At 41.1% G+C, this 23,924-nt stretch overlaps 2 protein-coding genes and 1 long non-coding RNA gene across 3 annotated transcripts in view; 1 reads left to right on the forward strand and 2 right to left on the reverse strand.

Annotated features, from left to right (window-relative positions):
• The first annotated feature begins 1,339 nt into the window (after nt 1-1,339).
• On the forward strand, nt 1,340-12,867 carry LOC145438739 (cytochrome P450 2H2-like). The gene is made up of 9 exons (XM_080316092.1): nt 1,340-2,439; nt 4,092-4,237; nt 4,374-4,473; nt 4,541-4,650; nt 7,188-7,309; nt 8,135-8,256; nt 9,104-9,248; nt 10,186-10,349; nt 10,678-12,867. The coding sequence occupies exons 1-9, from the start codon at nt 2,176-2,178 to the stop codon at nt 10,990-10,992; spliced, it is 1,488 nt and encodes a 495-aa protein (XP_080172218.1). The 5' UTR covers nt 1,340-2,175; the 3' UTR covers nt 10,993-12,867.
• LOC145438745 (uncharacterized) overlaps nt 3,353-23,924 on the reverse strand; it is a 139,299-nt gene continuing 118,727 nt past the window's right edge. The window contains exon 2 of the long non-coding RNA XR_013915012.1: nt 3,353-3,590. This is a non-coding gene — a long non-coding RNA (uncharacterized LOC145438745). The remainder of the gene's footprint in view (nt 3,591-23,924) is intronic.
• Nucleotides 14,854-23,906, reverse strand: LOC145438736 (excitatory amino acid transporter 3-like). Its single transcript, XM_080316087.1, has 11 exons — nt 23,766-23,906; nt 23,285-23,593; nt 22,389-22,509; nt 21,803-21,894; nt 21,608-21,732; nt 19,869-20,018; nt 18,314-18,468; nt 17,140-17,315; nt 16,463-16,616; nt 15,830-15,978; nt 14,854-15,709 (listed from the first exon to the last, which is right to left on the reverse strand). The coding sequence occupies exons 1-11, from the start codon at nt 23,878-23,880 to the stop codon at nt 15,663-15,665; spliced, it is 1,593 nt and encodes a 530-aa protein (XP_080172213.1). The 5' UTR covers nt 23,881-23,906; the 3' UTR covers nt 14,854-15,662.

A 23,924-nucleotide genomic window follows, 5' to 3' on the forward strand; every position in this document is an offset into this window, starting at 1 on the left:
CGGCGTCGATAAAAATCACTGTATCTTGCTTATGTTCGGATTGTTCGCGAAACGCTGGTGTAACCCGTGAGAGCGATTAAGCGTTCAATAATCGTGCGTTATACTAAGTCTACAATGTTCTCTTACAAATAAATTGAACACAAACGAAGTAGTCGAAGCTTACAGCTTATACCTTGTCGTAAACTAATAGTAAAGTAATATAATAGCAATATTTCTGTTCTCTGTTCTTACCTTAACCGAACCTCTGGTTTTATTGAAATTGAATTCGAATATAGTTTAGATACTCCTCAACCCAGTGGTGGCTTTTGGGGTGGGCAAGGTGGGCGGTCGCCCCCCCCCCATTCGGATTATGCGCTTTTCTTAAGGATAATAACGAATAAACATGGAAATCCGTGTACCAAGCAAGAATATGATTCCGTACGGATGTGTCAATCATCATCAAATCTCTGCATTTGTTAGAAAAGTCCCGTATCCCGATGATCATCACGTCTCTGCATGCGGTAGAATGACTTAGTCTTGATGTAGTCTATCCTTAGACACAAGCAATAATAGACATAGCCCAATCCAGCAGGCAAACCTTACCGCGGAAAGGGGGGTCTGGGGGGCGGAGCCCCCCAGAAGTTACGGTTAGATACTTCTAGGGGGGCGGTAAGTCTCGCCCAGCCCCCCCCCCCCCCCCCGTTCGTAAGGCCACCACTGCCTCAACCATCATATCAATATGTAAATGGATTATGTGTATATTGCATCTCATCAATTCATTTCTCTATTCTGGTTGGTAACTATATAAACTGAGGCTATGCAATTACTTGCGTATTTTAACAGTTCTACGTATATGTGAGCAGTATAGCGCCTTGTTGGGTGTATGTTCAACTCAATATTAGTTCATCGGTTTAGAATCAATGACCCCACAATCTGTATTTCAGACAGCTAGCAAATTGCGATGACGTAATCTTGCCTCATACTCCGAAAAGGCAACTTGACTTGAAATGTGACTTGACTCGTGACTTGACTCGAGTCACCTCCAAAAATCGACTGACTTTACTTGACTTGAGTCACCCTTGAAAATCGATTGACTTGACTTGACTCGAGTCAAAATGTGCAATGACTCGAAATGACTCGTGACTCGAAGGTAGTGACTTGATCCCAACACTGGTATCAGTATCAGTTTATTAATATTTCCATCATTTCAAAACACCACAAAAATGAATGAAATGAAAAGATAGGGTGTTGAAACGACTTGGAGTAGTCAGATCAGACACCCACATTGGCCTAGAGTTGAATTAGAGAAGAGGCATGCACACTGAATGAATAGTAGTAATAAGTAGTAGTAAGGCGTAGAATATAAAAGGCAAGCGACAACGATGTTAGGTCGTGGTCGTGATCAGGTAATTCTGAAGGCTGACCAATAGCTCGTCGAATTTGCATCGTTCGCTGCGAATATGGCAATTCCCGTGGAATCAAGCACATGACAGGTCCTCCTTGATTGGTGGATAATCTAAGAATTATCAACGAAAAACATCGTTTTTGAAGTCAACTCAATAATTTCATGGGGTTGACTAAAATTTGTAATTTTTCCTAATCAAATAAAAGTTTAAATTGCCTCTGCGGCGGCTTCTACTTGTTAGAATTGAACCAAATTTGGTGTGCAGCGTTTTTAGGGTAACCTCGCAATTTAATAAGTGAATAGCTAGAATCCGAAAAAAGATAGTTTTGAACAACATTACTGCATTAGCCAATAAAAGCCCAAAACGTCTAATGAATGAATGAACGAACGTGAGCGAGCCAAAAGAATGCGACCTGAACGGGGAATTCCCTGTTTAGTAGCATCGCGAAGTGTGTACAAAGTGCAACTGTGAAGGAATGTATGTACAAAGTGCAGCTTACTGACCAACCTACTGTGCATGAGCATCCGGAACGGTAACCAGTAATGCAAACTGGTTCGCTGATCTCATGAAATGTCGTGGGACTATTCAGCATTCTATAGTACGCTACTTGTACCGGCTGGATCCCACCACTGCTGTTAAGGTGCTTGATGATTGTGTATTATCTTGATCGATGTTTTTGAATTGTATGTTCACTTCTCAGGTAAATATAAGCCTACAGACTACAGAGTCTAGTATAGCAACTATAGACTGTATTTTCTATATTAAGTAGTGTGTTGTTTGTGTACCGAAGATGTTTGAGTTTTCATGTGACTACACCACGCTGCTACTGAGTGCAGGCCTTTTCTTTGCACTCTTCTATATCATGAATTCGAAGCGAAAGAGGAATTTTCCGCCCGGACCATCTGGCCTGCCCCTCGTTGGCTACGTGCCCTGGGCATCCGGCAATCTTGGAGAAAAGTTCTTCAAGCTGAAAGAGAAGCATGGAAACGTTATATCCATTAGGATTGCCTCGGACGATTGGGTTGTTCTCAACGACTTTGAAGTCATTAATGAGGTGTGTGTTGCTGTAATTAATCGCTTTGGAATATGAATAAATATCAATAATAATCGAGAAATACTATTGGATATATATCAAGAAGTAGCACTCGGAGGCCGAATAACCTATTTTAATTTACCATTTTACGTCACTCTGATTGTTAACCTTGACTTTTGACCACCAAATATGGGTAGAAAGGGTTACTGAATAGGAGGATTTTGTTCGCACTGTAAATGTGATTGCTGAAACCGAGTAAGCAGATCAGAAAACCCATGTCTATTGTACGCTGGTCTGTGATGCAGTACTTCTACTTGAAGTTCAATTAGATTTGTAGACTTGCACTACTTCTACTTGACAGTTTTGAGTTTTAGAGATAAAACTCGGGCTGAAATGGAATAGCCTACTTGCCTTTTTTACGTGCTAGAACAGGGGTGGGCAAACTACGGCCCGCGGGCCGCATGCGGCCCGCAACACCATTTCGTGCGGCCCGCGAGAGTCCCATGAAAGGTATTGAAAATATTGCGAAAATGCGTACTAAAAATCTACAGAGACTTAATTCTATCGTGAATCTTAATAAATTTTCGCGCTTCGCGCGAATATGACCGGTTCCTTGCTGTTTCCGGGGCCCACTCGTGATTTCTGTTCGTAGTAAGCCTATTTCATTAAATAGACGAGTCCAGAGTTAACCGGAAATAGACATAGACACTGGAACATGGATATTTGGTGCTCAGCTCGTTCGTTACGAATATGCCCACGCCCAGGAATGCGGCCGTAGGCTACATGAGTAGTCGAAATGCGGCAGTGAATGGCCAATAGGTTGGCCACCCCTGGTGTTAAAGTCGGCTATTTATATTTCATACACATAGTAGAAGCGTGTTTGAAGCTAAAATGGTTTTGATGCTGTCAGCTTTTGGTGTCCTGCAACTGACCCAAGAAGCGGGACAACCGACTTTCATCCCTATAGTTTTGACAAATTGGTTTTTGAGGTCAACCAGCCTACAAAGCAGTGGTTATCAACCTGGGGGCGTGAAAGCATCTGAAGGGGGCGCGAAGAAGAGGTCAATTGAAAAAAAATTCGCGCTCTGCGCGATTTACCTCCAATTCAAGCGTGTTTCTCTATATATAGACCGAATTTCATATTTTTGAATCCTCTCATCAACAGTCATAACCTTCCATGCCATCAAACAATCTGTTGGGGTTGCTAGCATCCCGGGCGGATTTTGTGATATAACGATAAGGAGGGGCGCGAATTTTTTCACTATCTTTCACGTGTCTAAAAAAACGTTGAGAACCACTGCTATAAAGTCTCGTCACTGTTTCTGACGCGTGTACGATTTCGTCAAAGCAATGTATGGTTGGTTTTAAATAAGCATATAGATTATCTCCATGTCCTCGCTATATAATCAAATATTGTGTTTTGGTTTATCATCTTAATTTTAGTGCGGCCCGCGAATGGATCCAGATGTTGAATGCGGCCCGCGAGCTCAAAGGTTTGCCCACCCCTGTGCTAGAAAATCGCTACTTGTAATTGCACGACTTTACTTTGACTTGAGTAGCAGTGATGAATCGAACCAAGTCATGTGACTCGAGACTCGGACGGCAAAGACAAAAATTTCATTGTAGGCTACATAAACATAAAGCATTAAAAACTTCTATCTTTTCTGTTTAAGGCATTTGCTAAAAAAGGTCACGCCTTTTCTGGTCGACCGAGCAATGAGCTGTTTGACATGATAATTGGAGGGAAAGGAATCATAATGACAGATTATGGAGAAACGTACAAGAACCTGAGGAAGTTTGGATTGACGACTTTGCGAGGGTATGATTTTCTAGTTATTGGTCTGCTGGTCGGCGTTCCATAGATCCAATTTCAGCTGATTGATTTTCCTAATACGGTTTTAGAATCGTAACACTATTGTTATATATTGTGTTAACATGCCACCATATTTATTCAGATTTGGCGTTGGAAAACGCAGTATGGAGGACAATGTTATCGAAGAAACACCGTATTTGATTGATGAGTTGACCTCCTCTGATGTTGAGAAAAATCTAAAGGTATTGGCCTTATTTCGTTTAGGTTGGCCTACTGGCACACTTATCAAACCACGATTATTTTATGCAGTTGAAAATGAATTATGCTGTTTCAAACATCATCTGCCGAGTCGTGTTTGGATCTCGTTTCAATTATGACGATGAAGGTTTTGTCGAATTACAAGAAATTCTTCTTAGTTTGTGAGTGTTCAGTGTTTCTTAATCATAACTTCATAAAGTATGGATTCCTGACTTCACTTATACACCTAATAGCTTTCAATTGCAATGAGAATAAGTTTGCTAGTGTATTGATTTAAAAAAATGTATACCATAGGCAGGCGCGTAGCCAGCCGAAAAATAAGGGGGGGTTTGAAATAAAAGGGGGGGGTTCGATTTTTTCCGAATTTAGTAACGTAGCATTGACTCATTAGGGTTAAGTACATGCGATGCGTAAATAACGATTATACAACATCCCCTTGTTGGCGATTATAGGCGTATGATAAGCTTGTCGACGAGTCCGGAAGTGCTGTTAATTAGCGACTCCCTGATCTGTCGTGAACAATGAATTACGCACGCGTCGAACATTTGAATACGCGCGCTTATCAACGCGCTGAACAATTAAATTCGCGCGCTTGTCAAAGCGTCCAACAATTGAATACGCCCGCTCATCAATGCGTCTTGCGTCTTACGTAGCCTCGGCGACGATTTAGGCAAGTAAAAATGTACGAGTTTTAATGGAATATGTGCTATAATGACGCCGATTTCAGGTGGTTCAAACCTTTACTTCATATAACTCAAGCCTACTGGACTATAACTGAAGACTAGTGGAAATCAATTACGCATGTACGCACGCGTCGAACATGATTGCGGACATTCGATGTCATTCAGTTACGAGATGTCACTCTTTAATCACAATCGCTAATCAGCATATACTTGATAGCATTTTATCTAAGCCGTCGAGAAATAGGAGCCAAAGCATGGTAGGCCCAAGACGCGGTAGTTAGGCTAGCGATACCTTTGGTACTAGGCCTATTCCAGATGCGATTGTGTAGGCCTACAAAGATATCGTGCACACCAAGCCAATGCAGATGTGATTGTGAAGGCCAGCAGTGACGATATCGTGCGCAGCGGGCCTATTGCAGATGAGATTATTCAAGCCAGCGGAATTAGGCTTGTTGGAGACGCGGTAAATCAGGCTAGTAATGATTGCCGAACGCGCGACAATGAATGACCTGATTTCGCCAATCATCTCAGCGGGAGATCGTGTCGCGTTACATTGTGCAGTGCAATGCGCACAGACCAATCTCGCTAATTAGCAACACGTCTTTCGTTAATTGGCCGCGCCTTTCGTTAATTGGCCGCGCGCAATACTGATAATATGACTTATTGAATTGCAAACGAGTATTAGCGTCAGAGCGGTCATTTAAAAAGAGCAAGGTTTCGCGTTAAAGGAGGGGGTTTCGCGTTTCTAAATGAGGGGGTTTCGACCCCCGAAACCCCCCCCCTGGCTACGCGCCTGACCATAGGCTACATCCAATTCATCGTGTCCGGTTGGAATCAAATCAGGTTTAAATTCATGATCATTCTAAACATTGATACGGTATTGGGTTGGCCATCATGGAATTTGCAAAGATATTGAACTTAGCTCTGTGATAGTTGGGAGAAACCTGCCAGATGATAGACGTACCTATATACTGAGTGATGGATTTGGATTTAGAGTCCTATGTAGATCTGGGATCACTTAGAGCAGGGCTGGCCAACCCGTGGCCCGCGGGCCACATGTGGCCTGCGAAAAGGTTTTGAGTGGCCCGCGAGGTAATTTCCGAAATTTCCAATATCATAAAAAATGGATTGCACAGATTTTGAGCTTGCAAGGCCAACCAAAAATTTGATTACTGGCCGCAATACTTGAGATACGATGACTAAAATATCAGTTCAGACGCATTGACAGATCCATCAGCCATTCACATATTGGTATATCTTCGTACACTGCAATAGAGCAGAATAATTTGCGATAGATTTATCAAAGGTAAAAATTTTCTACAAGCTTAGCGCAATATGTTGTCACTCGATTTCTTGTTTTTAATATTGTTGCCCTTTTGTGAAAATGGAAGAACACCTCATGTATCAGATTGAGTCTAACTATATTCGCGATTACGAGACAAAGTGTCGTTCAACATATGCGACCTTGCGTTTGCGCTCGCAGTAAGACTGTGAAACCTAGGCACGAAATGATTGACGCATGTTGGTCACAGCTTTCGATATCGATAAGTCCATGCGCCGAATAGCCCAGTCCTCGCAAACTGAGCCCAGCGATATACATAAGGCCCGCAATATAGTCTAGTGACAATATTATTGACCTATAAACTTCAAAAAATTTTCGCGCTTCGCGCGGATAGTGGCCCGCGCAAAACTTCGTCAATCGAATGTGGCCCTTTGGCCGAAAAGGTTGGCCAGCCCTGACTTAGAGCCTACGCCTACAATATTTGGATTTAAAATTTAAATCCGTTTCACTCTGTCGGTCAATAAATCGTAATCATAACGAGTTCTATCATCTTATCCTCTCAATACAAATAATTTACACTGCTACTTTTTCTTTTGCTGAGTAGGCCTACTCAAGTCGATTTTTTCTACTCGACTCGAATCATTGGAATTCATACTCAATTCAGATTCGAGTGCTCAGCCGTAGTTGCTAGTAAGCCCTAAATATCTGATATTCAAGGAGGGCCCTTTTACAGCTACAAAGACACATGGGAACATAGGCTTGTGGGTTTGGTGAGTCTGGCTCCATTTCTGCGACATTTGCCCGTATTCAAGAAGGCTATGAAGGCGATGAATGGAGAAATTAACAAATTTATTGGTACGCCTTTTTTTACAAGCTCTTCGATTTCCAACCTTATGAATGTTTATTGTTATTTTTATATCGCATTGGGCCACATCTATATAAATTAGCGGTTCTTAACCTTTAGGTTACTAACCTGGTGAACCCTTACGCTAATTTGCAAGCCTTCGGCAATTACTAACTTTGCGCCTGCATGGTTACAGAAACAAAAATCCACCACATTCCAAATTTAATACAATACTGGAACACTGGTGCAAAAAATGAACGATTTTTGCTTTTTTGAAGGCCTTTGTTTTAAATGCAACTAAATGCATCTACAACGTTGCAGTTTTTTTCTTCCGACCGCCAAGGCATGGCTACTTATTGGCGCCATTGCGGGTTCGCAACTCACGTCGAGTCTCAAAGCATTCTTCTGACTATATACATTCGAGTTGATGGGTGGAGTTATGATATGAAACGGATTGTGCAGGATTTGGTGTACAACGCGTGCGAATATTTTCGTTCGAAAATGCTTTTTTGATGGCATGTTACGACCCCTAACGCGGGACCGCAATTCGGGTATCATTAGGCCAAGGCGGATGTGTGATTGAACTTTAACTCGTCGGTTTCGACACCTTCCTTTCGTTTCATTTTTCAGTCATCTTAATAAATCTTCCGGTGTTCTGAAAACTATACAAGATTATACTTGGCAAACCGTACTCCCATTTGAGTATATTATTAGTGACTAACCTACTTGAAACACGCGACTATATTTTCACAAATTATCCACAAGGTGACAAAGTCTTTTAGGCACGCAAAGTGTGTATTTACGGGATGAATTGATCTTTCATTCGTTTTTGCCAGCTATGTTGGACAAAATTAAGGAAGAGCACAAGGCCTCGTTCGATGAGAATGATATTCGTGATTTCATCGATGCTTTCATAAAGGAGATGAAGGAAGGGCACGAAGCAGAAGCTGGCTTTACGGTTCGTAAAGCAACGGTTATCATGTTCACAGTAAATTGGACAGGAAAGTAGTGCTAGGCTTACCATTTATGTTTTTCTTGTATAGGGCTGGGAAGAATTAAGTACCTTTGTCTGAGTGATTTGATTCTGAATCGGGCATTAAAGGGGCACTGCACTCTAAAAATGATTCGGTCTCAAATTGAAGGGTAAAACGAACAAAAAAATTTGGCCGCAGCTGTTTGCTTCAGAACGCCACCGTAATGGAGCTGCAATGTATTGAAATTTCTACAAACACATCACGCTCCAGCAGTCACGCAGAGGTCGAACTTTATATAGTTGTCGGCCGATGTTATGAAGGAAATATGTCGTACACGCCAAGTTGGTTTAGGCACCGCGTTCAACGGAAGATGCTCAGTCAGGAGATTTATGTCAAAATCGGGCCTAGTGTATTCTATTTCTGTCTTGTACGACATATCTCCTTCATAACATCGGCTGACAACTATATAAAGTTTTATCTCTGCATGACTGCTGGAGCGTGATGTGTTTCTGGAAATTTCAATACATTGCAGCTCCATTACGGTGGCGTTCTGAAGCAAACGGCTGCTGCCAAATTTTTTTTTTTCGTTTCACCCTTCAATTTGAGACCACATCATTTTTAGAGTTCAGTGCCCCTTTAAGCTTAGCCTTAGAGTATCACACTCTATGTGAAAAGTTTAAATATGCGCCTTTTAGGCGACCACAAAGAATGCATCGCCAGTCCTACATCACACGTTAAAGATTATTTGGTATTTTTCTACCATGCCTATTTAATTGCACCTATTTCATCGGTGGTATTTGCGAATGCGTCTTATTTTCTCTTTTATTTTAGGACGGATATTTGTTGCATTATATCAGAGACTTGTTCGAGGCTGGCACGTCTACAACGTCAAGTACATTGGTCTGGGCGATGCTGGCATTCCTGTATCATCCCGATTGTCAAGAGAAAATATATGCCGAAATAGAAGCCGTCATAGGTGTGTTGTCACTACTTACGACCCTTTGGACATGTTAGCACAATAGGGTTGTTCAGGACTAGAATCTTTTTCAGATTTTTGCGGCTATTTTAAGAGAATGATTCAAGTCAAGTCAAGTCAACGTAGAATTGCGACTCGTGGCGAGTCATGACTCGAGTCACTGCAACCCTACTATCTGGCGATGAATAACAGTGGGACCAATGATTTTAATTTGAATAATACACAAAAATTTGTTAGGGGGACCGAAACAGTCATGACTCACAGCATGGTAGTCCTACAAGAAAAAGTTTGATTAGACATTGAAGTACAAAAAATAATTTTTCATCGAATTTCTTTTCTCTTTATCTTAGAGATGTGACTTGGAAAGATATAGCTTGCGTGATATTTTCACAATATGTTAATGACCTTGGCAAGACAGCAGTAAATTCAGCATTTGGTGAGTTAAGTACTTGGCAGCCACTAATCAAAATCTTAACGTATACCAGCACTAACCCTGAGCCTATCGTAACTAGGACTGGGCACAATGATTCGAGTACTCGAATCTGAATCGAATCGAAATACCAAAGTATCCTTAGTGGGATGGATAACAGGCATTATATTCTTTGTGGTCGCATAAAACGTACGCATTTGAACTTTGACATATTACATTATTTTATGACATCATAATTAGTGATACTCGATTACTCGACTCGACTCGAAGCAAATTACGTGATTCAGAATCAGATCACTCAGGTACTCGATTTTGCCCAGCCCTAATCGTGACCCCTTTACCTGAAAACATTAATACATACATATCAAGTGCCGAGTACCGAATTCACCAAGTGCATTGTATCAGAATTCACCCTTCTATTTAGTACAACATTCAATTTTGAATTCATTAATATAGTATTTATGCTTTCATGATATTTATTCATTTCTGATGCCGAATTAATTTCAGGAGATAGCGGTGTTCCTTCCATGAAGCATCGTGATCAAATGCCGTACACTTGCGCATTCATTCAAGAGCTTTCCAGGCATCGCACGCCCCTGCCTCTAGGAGTATTTCATAAGGCAACGGAGGAGAGTACGTTGAGAGGATACACAATTCCCAAAGACACCATGGTAAGCTGTAGGGGTGGTTACAAACATTGTAATACATGATGTGGAAGTGGTCAAGCTAAGTTCGCCAACTGGAAAATTTTCAGCCATTGCTAATTATATTAGAATTACAATTATAGCATTATAGCTACATGAGTTTTTTTTTCAATTGGACTAGAATTAGACTTGTTGCTACACAGTTTTCGGAAATATTTTAGATTTCGAATAACTGAATTCATACAAACTACGAAATTGAAACAAGTTCAGTTGACATCTAATCACAGTTCTTTTCATAACCATGAGAATATGGCATTCGCGAACAACCGGCATACGTGAATTGTCTCTGATTCAGGTTTGGGGCAACATTTGGTCCGTTCATTACGACCCTGACACCTTCGACAACCCAGAGGAATTTCGGCCTGAAAGGTTCTTGGATGACGGAGGTCAATTCGTGAAGTCGAACCGCGTGATCCCGTTTTCGATCGGGCCTCGCCACTGCCTGGGCGAACAGCTCGCCAGAATGGAAGTGTTCATTTTCCTGACCGGCATCGTGCAGAAACTGAGAGTGCTTCCGGATCCCGGTAGCGCTCTGCCTGATTTTAATACCGGGGTGTTCAACATGATCTACGAGAGTCGCGACTTCAATGTTAGGTTCGAGAAACGCTAGAAGCTCGGCTCCCTTGTCTGCAGACTGGTACAAGCTATTGGATTTTCAAACTGCGCAGCTAGAACTATAACTGTTCACTTTTCAAAACTCGCAACTACAGCTCTAGAACAGACGAGCTTGAGAATCCGCAACTGACTAACTAGATTCGATTTCGAAGCAGCTCGGTAATTTTATTTGATTGGAATCGGGGGATTCGACCCCAAAACTCAGCCCCTGGCTACATGCCACTGTTAGTAGTGATGACTCTGAGCTAGCACACAACAAAACTCCGGTATCGCAATTCACGCTAAACAACAACACTTGTATTCTAGTTGTTCGGGAACTAATTTTTTAATGCTCAACTAGAACTAGAACTACTCACTTTTTAGAACTCGTTACTAGAACTAACGAAATATCCTAATCTGCACCGAACCAATGAAAACACGATTCCAAAGCAACTAATTAATTTTTATCTTCTAACAATCGGATGCTTTCGACATGAACATTAGTCAAGTTTGTAATGGGGGGGGGGGGGGGGGGTTCATCTCCCAAAACTCACCTCTTGCTACGTCACTGTTAGTCGTGATGATTCTAAACTAGCAGTGGTTGCACGAACATCACACGGCAGAACACTGGTATCACGATTCACATCAAGTGACACGCGTTTCTAGTGCGGGAACTGTTTTTTTTAAAATCATCTACTAGAACTACTCTCTATTCAAAATCCGCAACTAGAACCTCTCGTCAACTATCTAGATTGGTAGCTTGCACAAATCTGCTCGTCTGGCGGCGTAGTAAAGATTGAACAATGATTTCGTTATACCTGGTCGGCAACGAATTACTGATACTTATTCGGAGTACTAAATGGTCGTTGCATACTTTACTTATACTTACTCAGGTATTTATGTCATTTTAGACTACCTCCCCTTGTACTTAACACTTCTGTTCTGCTAAACTAGGCATACTTGCTTTTCCCACTTGATATTTTACAAAGTAGAACGTAGTTTTGTGACAAGTTTGCATCCCTTTTGTGAGTGTGATTTTCACAACCGTTTGGCGAAAGTCACTGTATATCAGTAAGTCTTTAACTTACGGGTACCCAACATGTGGTTCATGGCCCCCTAGGGCGACGAGCTCACGAGCTCTTCACGCAGGTCACGAATAAAATCGAAAAACTCTCTACTCAACTATAAACAATTAAAATAAAAAGGATAGAGGCACAGCAATAAGCTACAGATTGAGTTTACTTTCTTCTTCCTCCTTCTCCCGCCAGCGAATAGGACATGATCACAGCAAGACTAAGCTTACCTATCACAATAAGTGAATATGCCACAACTTGGTGATGTACTATCATATTTATCGTGATTTGTGTATTCTATATTATTTCATCATTCTTTCATTTTAAATTAAAGTAACGTTTCGTAAATTCTTCAAAAGGTTGAAAAATATTACCTCCCAGTACTTTTGTTTCACATTCCTGGTAATAGTAGTATAGTAATGTTTTATCTCCTTAGTCGTCTCAAATATTGGTCACTGCTCCGGTATCGTCACGCACGTCAACGAAGAACAACTACCATATGATCAGGACTGAATACAAGAAAACGCATTACTCCATCAAGTATGCCGGACCCCAATTGTGGAACAACATCTCGCCGGCTGTCCGACAGTCGTCGAGCATGTCCGCATTCAAGTCGAAATACAAGCAATTTCTTCTAAATGAATACTAGCATTACTCTTCATTCAGTGTGCATGCCTCTTAATTTAATTCGCCTGCGCTAAGGTGGGTGTCTGATCTTAAAGGCTACTCCAAGTTGTTTCTACACCTATCTTTTCATTGTATCGCAGTCTTGTGATGTTTTGAAACGATGAAAATATTAATAAACCTGATTGATTGAAGTAGCCCTACATTGCGTATACTGTGAATATATTATACACCCAGGGCCAATGTTCCCTCTAATTTTGACGAGTCTGCGCACACTCATCAAATTACTGCGCAGGCCCTTGGACAACAGTGCGTAGCGACCGAAATAAAGGTCATCGCGTCGGGATTTTTGTGCGCAGCTTGAATTTTCTGTGCACAAAGACCCTGTCAGCACAGCGCATTTGCGCACGCGCGCAGCTTAGAGGGAATATTGCCCATGGGCCATGGCACGCGAAACCAGAACCTACCTCACACTTAAACCGCGGTATGAATCGAGAACAACATTTTAATCCAAAAGGTACGTAGGATTTGTGACTGCGATATATTTCTGACTTAGGTTGAGTTTTCGTGTACGACCCTTTTCTGCCCTTTGGGTGTGTTCGCTAAGAGTGTGGCAGGTAGCCTACTCCGGCGAAAGTGAGTTTGACCTTGAACTACAATGAGATCACCGCTGCATACGTACTTGTCAGGCCTCTTGATAGTGTGAACTATATATGTTTTCTCAAAATCGAATGGTGAAATTTACCTGTATCTTATCCAGAATTGTGTCTATGGGTTGCTACGGTGATGGTTTAATGACCCCGCGATTTGTGGATATATAAAGTTATCAGTACGCTTACTACTACAAATTAGCCGAATCGCATTGATTTGCAGGAAGCAACGATTAGATATCCGATTCGCGTATACATTCCCCAATATATTTTCTGTCTATTTCTGCAAAATCTATCGGTGGAGATTTTGAATGTTTCCTATTTAATTAAAGGTAATAAAATAAAAACTCGGTAGGTCGTTATGAAGTTTCCATATATTTGTTGTAGCTATATTTTCCGTTTTGTTTCATTCCGGAACAAATAATAGGCCTATACAGTAATGTCCAGGCAGGCATATATGAGCAAATGTTTAGGCTATATTTTCGGTTACTATATTTTGATTTCCCGAAAGGAGGACACTTTTCACAGGCTGCAAAAGATACTACAGCGGACGAAAAAACGGCTGAATTTTATATTTATAGAGCTAATTTCGATGTGTTGACTAAAAAATAGGTAATTTTTCCGATTTGACCACCGAAATACCCGCTTTCACCCATCAGTGTTGAATAAAAAAAGGTCATCTGTCTGATTGAACTCCCAAAATACCCGTCGTATGTCGCTTGGGCCAACATTTCGCCCATTTTAGTGGTTACCATTTTAGGCTAATCGGGAGGACAAATTCTCAAAAATGAGGACATTCGGGCGAAGGGCATACATTTCTTGAAGAAGGAGGACAAATCCTTCTAGAGGAGGACGTATGGTAACCCTATTGCACCCGTTACACTTTTTCTTCTCGTCTCCTTTGCACTTCTACGACAGGACCGGTGCCATCTACGAACTAGTCAATTCCGCACGTTTCGAGCAGAATAAACACGGTCTCAATTGTGAAACCGGACTTGCCCGTCTTGAAATAAAACATTGTAATTTCACTCGATAAGCAAAAATCCTCAATTTCTTCATTTTTCAGTCATCGTCGACAAATGTTCAATCTTTCTGTTTCCGCCTATATATAACATTCCAATAGAATATGAAGAGCTGTACTTTAATGCCGACCCTTGATAACATAAGCAAACGCATCTTGCGAGGTATGCAAACAGTTTTGGGCGGGTCCTTGTCAGTTTACGTGCCCTGCCGTCCTGCAGTCGGAGCCCAGATAAGTACCGATAATACCATGGTTTCGCCAATGCCGCCCACAAGATAATGTAACCTAACTATATATATGTCGTTTTTTCAGATTTCAACACTGCCTTGGCGAGACGCACCCTTATTCCGCCCTGTTATAAATCACGCTCAAATCCACGAATCCCAAATTTTGACTATATACGGGCTAAATCATTGGGATGCTTATCACATATCGTCAAGACATATGACGATAAGCAATCTGGATAGTTCGACCGAGTACACGCAACGTTTCATATTAATACACACATCTGAACGCTGAATTTCGATAATTTATTACAAAAATACTTATAAGCAAACCTAAATTGCATCTCATACCACTGTATTGTGTACCCTTATCGAATATTAAAAAGCAAAAAATGACCACTTGCACGTGAAAGCAAGCCGATGACAGCTTGTAGGTAGCATAAGAAATAGTATATGACAGTTGAGAGCACAGCTTGCATGATGAAATTATAAACGCAGTGGAATCGCAAGAGAAAATAGAAACAATATATTGTTCTGTAAGGTTGAACCCTTGATTCATGTCATGGTAAATAACACTTGTGATTGTAACAACCGATACTCAAATAGGATTCATTCAATACGACAGTTGGGATCACTCATTCAACTTGCATGATAAAATAATTAAAGCAGTGGAAGTGCAATAGAAAATAGTACTAATACACTGTTCTGTGAACTTTTACCCTTGCATCATAATAAATAACACGTAAGGTTGTAACAACCGATACTCATAGGATTCATGCAGGTTAATAAAATATGTACTAGACATTACAGTGCTCTCCATACGGGAAACAATTGTTAGGTAGGTGAGACAAGTAAATAAATATCTACCAATCTTTAAAAGTGAGTGAGAATGTGTAGCGAATGCAATCTTGCAACTAAAAGTCTTCATGACTGTGTCTTTTCCGTAGAATTCATAAAACGTTCGTGTATCTTATGCATAAAATTGTGTCCATACGCGACAGTACATCGTGTTTTCCCCGTCGCCCGGACTAGTATTGCTTTTATATCTTCCTTGTTGACAGGAGTCGATAGTGATGTCAAAGTGCTGTTTTCTTTTACACAACGCTAATGGAGTCAATCACGATGATTTGTTCTTCGCTTTCTGTAAATGGAAAAGAGATGGTTGAATAAGACAGAACGAAAAGACAGCTTATGCAAAGGGTATCGATTGATATCTGTATCCGAATCATTCAAGAAATATAGAAGCGCTTAATGAACTTACTTGCAATGGTGCTTTTCGACTCCATAACACCGGAGCCAAGTTCTTCCTCTGCATTGTCAGAAGCCTCCAATTCCTTTCTAGACAAATGCGCCACCACGCCGGCTCCCACCGCGTCTCCGAAGACGTTTACCATCGTTCGAAATCGATCCCTGCATCAGATTAAAACGCACGATCACCGGAATGTCGTAGATTCCAACCAACCGTCAACCGACTAGGATCATAATTAGGTTACATTGATTCAGGGCTTTGGTCAAATTAGTCGTCGTTGCTACTGAAGCCGAAGTAGACTAATGCCGTAAATTTCTACTCAATAGCAATCAGCAGTATGTGTTTGGTCTGAACTTTCTAAAGTCAACGAGTATCGTCAGTAATATCGGCATGATATTTTTATTCTGTTCCAGCTCACGCTATGGGTAGAGGTAGTGTTTTTGAAAATATAAGGCACTTGATTGCTAATTAAATATCTTGAGCCAATGGCGATTCCCAGGGCGTTCAAGAGGAAGTATAGCCTAGAAACGGGCCGCGATAAAGGTCGCCAGATAAGGAAGCATAAGGAATATCGCCTTGGTGTAGATGACAATTGTATTGGAAACACCGTGAAGACCGCAAACAGTCAATCAGCGAATAACTCACAGAAGCCAATCGACGGCTAGCAGCAGCGGTATGTCTGTGACGGGCAGTCCGCAAGCTTGTAACACGACCATGATAGTAACGAGCACTCCGTGCGGTACGCCGGCGGCCCCGACGCTTGATGCAGTAGCGGTGGCGCTGATGGTCAGCATAGTGCCTGAAAATATTTGATATTCATCATCTTGAAGCCAACACTACCAGAACAACATTTGTCCTGATTTATATAATCTATCTTGATTTTAGGAGTTGGATGGCTACAAAATTGTCATCATTTCCAAATTACATTAGATTTTGAAATACCCAATTCACAAAAGAAAACTTGGAAACTGAATAAAATAGCAATACAAAAATATAGTTCAGTTCAAATAAAATCTGAGTTAATCCTCGTAAGCACGAGAATAAGAAATGTCTGTACGCCAAGCTGGACTCGTTTCGGACTATAACAGTTCGGTAGCATTTTCAGGAATTCCAGATCTTAGATTCGAATTAAAATTAGGATTATTGGAACGTGTCACAAATTAGTTTAGAATTAGATGATCGGCATTTTAGTCTCTCTAATTAGTATAATTAGATCAGTTATTTGGTAACTGTTCCACGCGTGCATGCCAATATACATTTCGCGGCGCATACTAACAATTACATATTAATTCCATATCACATATTATCAAACGCATACTAACCGAAAGTAATCGGGTATCCTTGCATCTGCGCGATGAACAGCGCGGAGACACCTTCGTACACGGCGCCGCCGTCCATGTTCACGGTGGCGCCGACTGGCAGCATGAACCTGGTCACGCGCTTGTCCACTTTGTTCTTTTCCTCCATGCACTTGAACGTGATCGGCAGCGTGGCGGAACTGTGAACGGAATTGCAAATTGACACCCTTGCAAAGAAAGATGAATGGTCACCAGAGGTGGCGGGAGTTGTCAGCGTTGGTATTACGAAATTTAGATACCGTGGCACAGGGGCTATTTCGGCAAGTTGTTATGACAATTTCAAAACTGTTTTCTTCTTTATAAAATTAAAAGTCATATTTTGTGATACGATAGTTGATATACAATGTTCTTTCCAATTCAACCGAAAATATTCGGGTTCATTTCAATATGAATATACTATTCAATTGTATATTGAAGTTCTGTACCTCCAAGAAGCTCTTCAAAATTAAAAGTGTCAAACCAAACGTAAGTAGTTTTGCTTTCAATATCTTAAAGTCGAGGTGGAAGTAATTTTATCAGTTGTTGTGATAAGTATTTCACGCGATATGTCGATTTCACGCATAAAATAAACGCAAACTTATCCAAAAACTACTTTCCTATTGAATATTAACAGTGTAACGAGTACGCAGTTTTACCCCAAAACTGTTCAAGTACAATTGGAAGTAGTCTATAAACATAATTGCTTGAGCATGTAGTGTGTGTAGTCAAAACGTACTTGAGTATACTCCGAAACAGAAGTACTTCGTTATTGACTACTGACCACCTCTGATGGTCACTGCGTGTTGATTCGAGCAAACGTCGCGCGATGACGCGAGTTAACAATAAGACAGTGCCAGCCTACACACTTGAGTATTGTTAGCCTATACTATATGTTTAAATACACGCTCATATCGTACAAACGCGCACGAACTACAAATGAGCGGTCATTTCGTCCGAGGTACTTCAGAAATAGCCGCCTAAAATAGCGACACTCCGCAAACACACAGGCCGGGACAAGAGTCCGAGAAACCGCACTGCAAATAATCCCCCTGACAATGGCGCGGATTGACGACTTTTTACGACGCCATCAAATAGCGCTCCGCTAACGACCGTTTCATTCTAAGGCTATCAATACCTTGCGTATTAAATCACGACTTACCTCGAAGCGGTGGCCCAAGCTGTCAATAACGATTGGGACATGCCGGCGATGAATTTGAAAGGGCTTTTTCTTGTCGTTACGAAGTAGATGGTCGGTAACACGACGAATCCGTGCAATAAAGTGGCGGTGAGCACGGTCGCTACGTACAAGCCCAACTGAAACGTATTGGTAACTGCGTTACTGAGTTGTATCGAACAAGGTTTTAGTATGGACCAGAGTCGGAAAACTAGAATATTGTCAGCTTTTGGGAATAGACACAGCTTTTTTCAAATTCGATTAGAGTTAGAATTACCTAATTCGCAAAATCTTGGAAATGCGATTAAATCACGGATTACGGAAATACAACACAAATCAAGGTTAATTCACAACAAGTCACAGTTCATCCTAATGAGCATGTGACTGTTAAACTTTCAAGAAAAGCAGCAACTAGATTAGAATTACATCATGGCATAAAAACACTTCGCCAATTAGATTTGAATTAGTCTGGCCCGATTACTATAGAATTATCTGGTAAGTCCGAGTCTTGGACATTGTGTGTTCATATGATTGCGGTCCAGCAACGTACGTCACAGCGAGCACATATTTCTAAACCCAACGTAACTCGAAGATCACGAACCGAAAGCAGCCCTGTTGAGCTCGGAAGGAAAACTGCCCTAAATTAGTTCACCCGGAAAATCGAACTTTCGGAACCCAACTATCTAATACGGAGATATGATTCTTGTACTACGTACGAATGCTTGTGTTATGCAAGATGGATATCGCGTATCATAAGAGAGTATTGCCTGTGAGAATGCATAGGCTTATCGAGCTGCATTATCGAATCACGAATTGCAATATTGATAACACGCATGCAGCGGATCGTGTCGAAACGGAATGCGATTTATAACATGGACATGGGAAATGACATCGGCATCAAGGCACGTTTTAGGAAGATTGACACTAGAACACGATTCTGTTATTTTCCATGCATATAGGGGAAGTACCAAATCAGTGACATGACCATCAAAAATGCCATTTTCGTACCTTCTATATCAAGTGCGGCATCGCCTTTGTAGGAGTCATTTTATCACGATTAACTTCAGTGTACCGTGCAAACGAATTAATCCAACAAGCCATTTGGGGTACAGAACTTCAGAATAACGCGAAACAATAACTTCATATTGTTAAATATTCGCTAAAAGCTTTTCGACTGACTCTCACCAGTGGCGAACGTCAGTAATAGGGTGAATCAAATTCGAAATGAAGGAACTGTTTTGTCTGCATGACGTAATAATAACAAAAAATTCCAACGAAGAGCATTTAGCGCGATATATTATGCGGTTGCGGAATAATGTGCTACACTTAAAAACGAACCTTCAATTACAGTATCAATATACCACGTCCATCATTATGTTGCATTTAATCACGCAAAGAGGTAGATCATTGCATATCCCCGTGAGTCATACAGCGGAAATTCACACTATAAAGCCAGTTTAACCTCTGTTTATCTCACACTATATGGTTCGAACAAGCACAGTTCACGTCGAGGTGAGCCCGTTACGTAATAACAGCATACCTTCGTCATAATATCTTCCAAATCCTCGACTTCTGCGATCTTGCCGGCGATTAGAAACGTGATACCGACCGGTGAACACCACATTATAAAGTTCACCATCCTCATTATAACTTCGTTAAAGCCGACGAAAAACTTGACAACTGTCTTGCCCTGCGAGGCAAATATTTGGTTACAGGCGACAACGGGTGTTATGCAATAATAGCCGCCACTATGTCTAGCAGAATTACGTGTGATACAATACTCTTTTAGCATTGGGGGTACTGGGTAAAGAAGATTTATTCAACTTGAAGAGGAAATAAGTCACGAGGTATTAACAATCGCACAAGAAGACTTGGACGACTAATTCGATACTAATCAAAGCGAAATGCCGGTGATTTAATTCAATTCTATTTGTGAAAGGTTTCTATGCTCCGATTTTAAGTATAATCTAATCTCTGTTTTTTTTCTGAAAATGCTACAGGCGAACTGTATAGTGTGAAACGGGCCAAGCTTGCCGTAGCCTACACTGTCCAGATATTTGCCGTTCTTATGTTTATGACAATGAACTCTGATTTCACATCAACTGAACCTGATTTCTCTTATTTATTTCCAATTAGGAATTTAAATGAATCTATAAGTTTTTTAGAATTCAATAATTATAATCTAATTTGTAAAATACTGAAGTTGTAATTCCCTTCTAATCTAATTTGGAAAAAGACTAAAAAACATTCTAGTTTGTCCAATTTTGTGCACAAGGTGAAGATGAGTTACCCGGGGACGCTGTAGAGCTCAGTACTGAGGAACAACAACATCGATTGGTTACGAAGAATTTGATCAATGGGCACTGGGCAGTTGGGCAGTCGTAACGAATGCATAATTGTATGTAACGGAATCAAGTTCATCTACGGGTTTCACAACTTCCGATATAAGCAGTTTGAATGAGAATGCCTTTTACTGTAAAGATGTTAACGAATTTATCGCAATTGCACTTGTTACAAGCGTTTGACATTGTCAGCTAGAATATGCTACCAGCAACAGTCCTTTCAATATATTTCACGAGATGTCTGGGACTTATTATTAGCCGGCGGAGCGTTGAAGGAATTTCGAGGGTGCGCGTAAGGCGAGGAATGCGTTAATAAGGTGTTGCCTGCTATAGTGCTATGTCACGGTGAAGATAGACCGTGAACACACCTACGGTATTATTCAATGTGGTTTCACTCGCAAGTTGCTTTCAGAATGATTGCATGCCAGCTTGGACACAGCTAGTCATTAGTCAGTAGTGACCTCACCCCAAGGTCAGTGAAGAAGTACTTCTACATTTCCAGAATGCTAAATCAAGTTTTGAAAACTTGCGGTACTTATCAAGTGGTACTGTTTTTAGATTACTTCCACTTCTAGCTAATAGATTTCGGTAAAATCTACTTACTTTTAAGACTTTGGATTTTATAAAGTAGAAAGTAGTTTCTGGGTATGTTTGCGTTATCTTTTTCGTGGAATTAACACATCAAATGACAAAACAGCAGAAACTGAAGTGAATGAGAATGGCTAATGTCAATATACAACAAGCTTGTCTCGTTTCGCACTATACAGTTCTGTATAATTTTCAGGAACACCCTGAATTAAATACGAGTTGCAATTAAAGCATAAAACAGATTTACAAATCATATAATTAGATTATCGACGTTTTTCCCCAATTAGTTTTATTAGACTGTTGGAATCATCTAGTTCTCAAACTCCGAAAACATCTACGAAATACATACCGGTCGGCCCACTTTTCCAAGGAATATCCCGAATATCGCGCAGAAAGTGATAATGCCGAGTATATTGGTGCCATCGTTATAGTTGCCGACGAGCTTCACGGACTGAATGGTTGTACTGTTGTCGTCTGCAGAGTAATGAGTAATACAAAGCGTCTGGTTACGCTGTTTAAATGTAGGCCAGGTCACGAATCAAACCTGTAAGGTTAGCTTCCGCGTGAAGAACCACCACTCTATCTGTTTTGTACTGCTTGAAGGTGGCTTCGATGATATTGTCCGGGAACATGTTCCTGTTATATATAATAATTGTAGGTGAGCGCCATGGCTAGGTAAGCTTGGATCTGCACTATAGCAGTGCTGTGTGTCCGCTTCGGGACTAGGAACTTTGAACACCCCGACTTTATTGTTGTGATCATACAATTTCATGTCATTTCCGGGAAGTGAATTTTCTTCCCTCAAGCCGAATTTTGTGGCCGTACCCGAAGTGGACATCGTCGTTTCCGCGTTTCATTACTGAATGTCGAAACTCGATTTTGCCGAGCCTTGTAAATCAATGTTTTATTGAACGCATCAAGAGTCATTCGATAAAAATACCTTCGCGATATTTGGTATGGTACGGAAGTATACAATATAATAGACGATGACTGATTAATGATTATAATTATGAATACCGTGCCATTGCTTCACAAAGTAAACACAAAAGTACCGGTGCGTTCACGCCTATATCATTATGAATCTGTCCTTAAAACAACCTCTCTGTTTAGTCAAGGAATATGTCTTTTACCTTAGCAAATCGAAGAATGAATCGGCAGCGTTTGTGGGTTGATGGTGATCCCCTTCTGTCGCGATGGTATCGTTAACGTGCGTGGAACCGCCGGGTTGAATGGTCACTGCCATTATCAGGCCTGAAACAGTGCAGAATTGCTTCGATCCGGGCCGACATTACATAATTGGGGTCGGTTTCTATGAAACTCCGGGGGAAAACGGTCACATCATGGTCTGCGGTCGGATTACATAAGTTACACAGCGCATAATGAATGTGACATATCAAATAACGGGCCCGGCCGGTAATAATCAGCGGAATTCACGCGTAACCAACTACGTTGCGCAATGTTAATCGCGTTACGATCGATTTCGAGCCGAACTATCACAATACCTCCATACGGACCGTTGCTTAAAATGCGCGGCCTTGGAAGTGAGAAGCTTGCTATAAAATTTATGGACACAATCCCAGCTTAAACCAACAATCTTATACAACACGCTTATCCACATTGATTACCAGACTAGCCAGCCCTTAAGATTACCAGGCCTCGATCAGACCTATCAACCTCGCCTATCGACACATGCGTCATTCATTTTCATTGCGGGTCCTTTTATCTTATCCCTTATTCCTTCCCATCCAGTTAGCATGTGCTTTATGTACATCGTCTACAGAAACAGGTGAGTGTCTGATTTCAAAGACTATTCGTTTCGACACCTTCTTATATTTTAATTGTATCGTAGTCTTGTGGTATTTTGAAATGATAACATTCTTAATAAACTGTACCGATACTGTTACATGCAGCCGATAGTACTGCCGAAACATTACGTAATTCGAAAACGCGTCGAAATCCAAATTTCCCCACTCACAGTCACCGTGCGAATCGTTTCAAACGGAAAGTGTATGATAACAGCACTTACCCATCGCGATAGCCAATATCGTAGTCGTCATGTAGTACATGATGGCTCTAAGTCCGAGTTTCCCGGAAAGTTTAGCGTCCATTCCCGCAAGTCCGACGATGATGCTCGAAGCGATCAACGGCAGTACTATCATCTTCAGAGCTCTCATGAATAACTCTCCCGGGAAGGATAGATAGACGATTTGCTCTTGAGTGAGATTTAATCGCCGCGCGGCGAAGCCAAAACCGACTCCCAGAAGCACGCCGGTCAAGGTAGCGATCAGCAGGAGGTTTGACCTCAGTTGTTTTCTGACCTTACGCCATCTTGAATCTGAAAATTACAAATTCCCATTACATCAATTATCTCCTATGTTGACGCAACAATAATCGCGGTAACCTAGCTTTTATCTTCAAATCATTAATTACATCGTACGCAATAACATCATTGTACGGCAATTAGCGAAATACCTGGTTGCGTATAATGATAAAAAGAAGTTACTTACGATTTTTGACGCCTTTGCCTTTACGTGATGCATAATCTAATTCTTGCGCGTTCATAAATAAGTCAGATTCTTCTAAGCTGTAATTTTGTTCGCTTTCCGGGCTCATCTTTTCCATTTTACACGAGATAAAATTCTAGGTATGAGCCTACGATGTATAGA

This window comes from Botryllus schlosseri, chromosome 5 (assembly GCF_051294905.1).
Source record: "Botryllus schlosseri isolate E-star chromosome 5, Bs_hap1, whole genome shotgun sequence".
Classification (NCBI taxonomy): domain Eukaryota; kingdom Metazoa; phylum Chordata; class Ascidiacea; order Stolidobranchia; family Styelidae; genus Botryllus; species Botryllus schlosseri.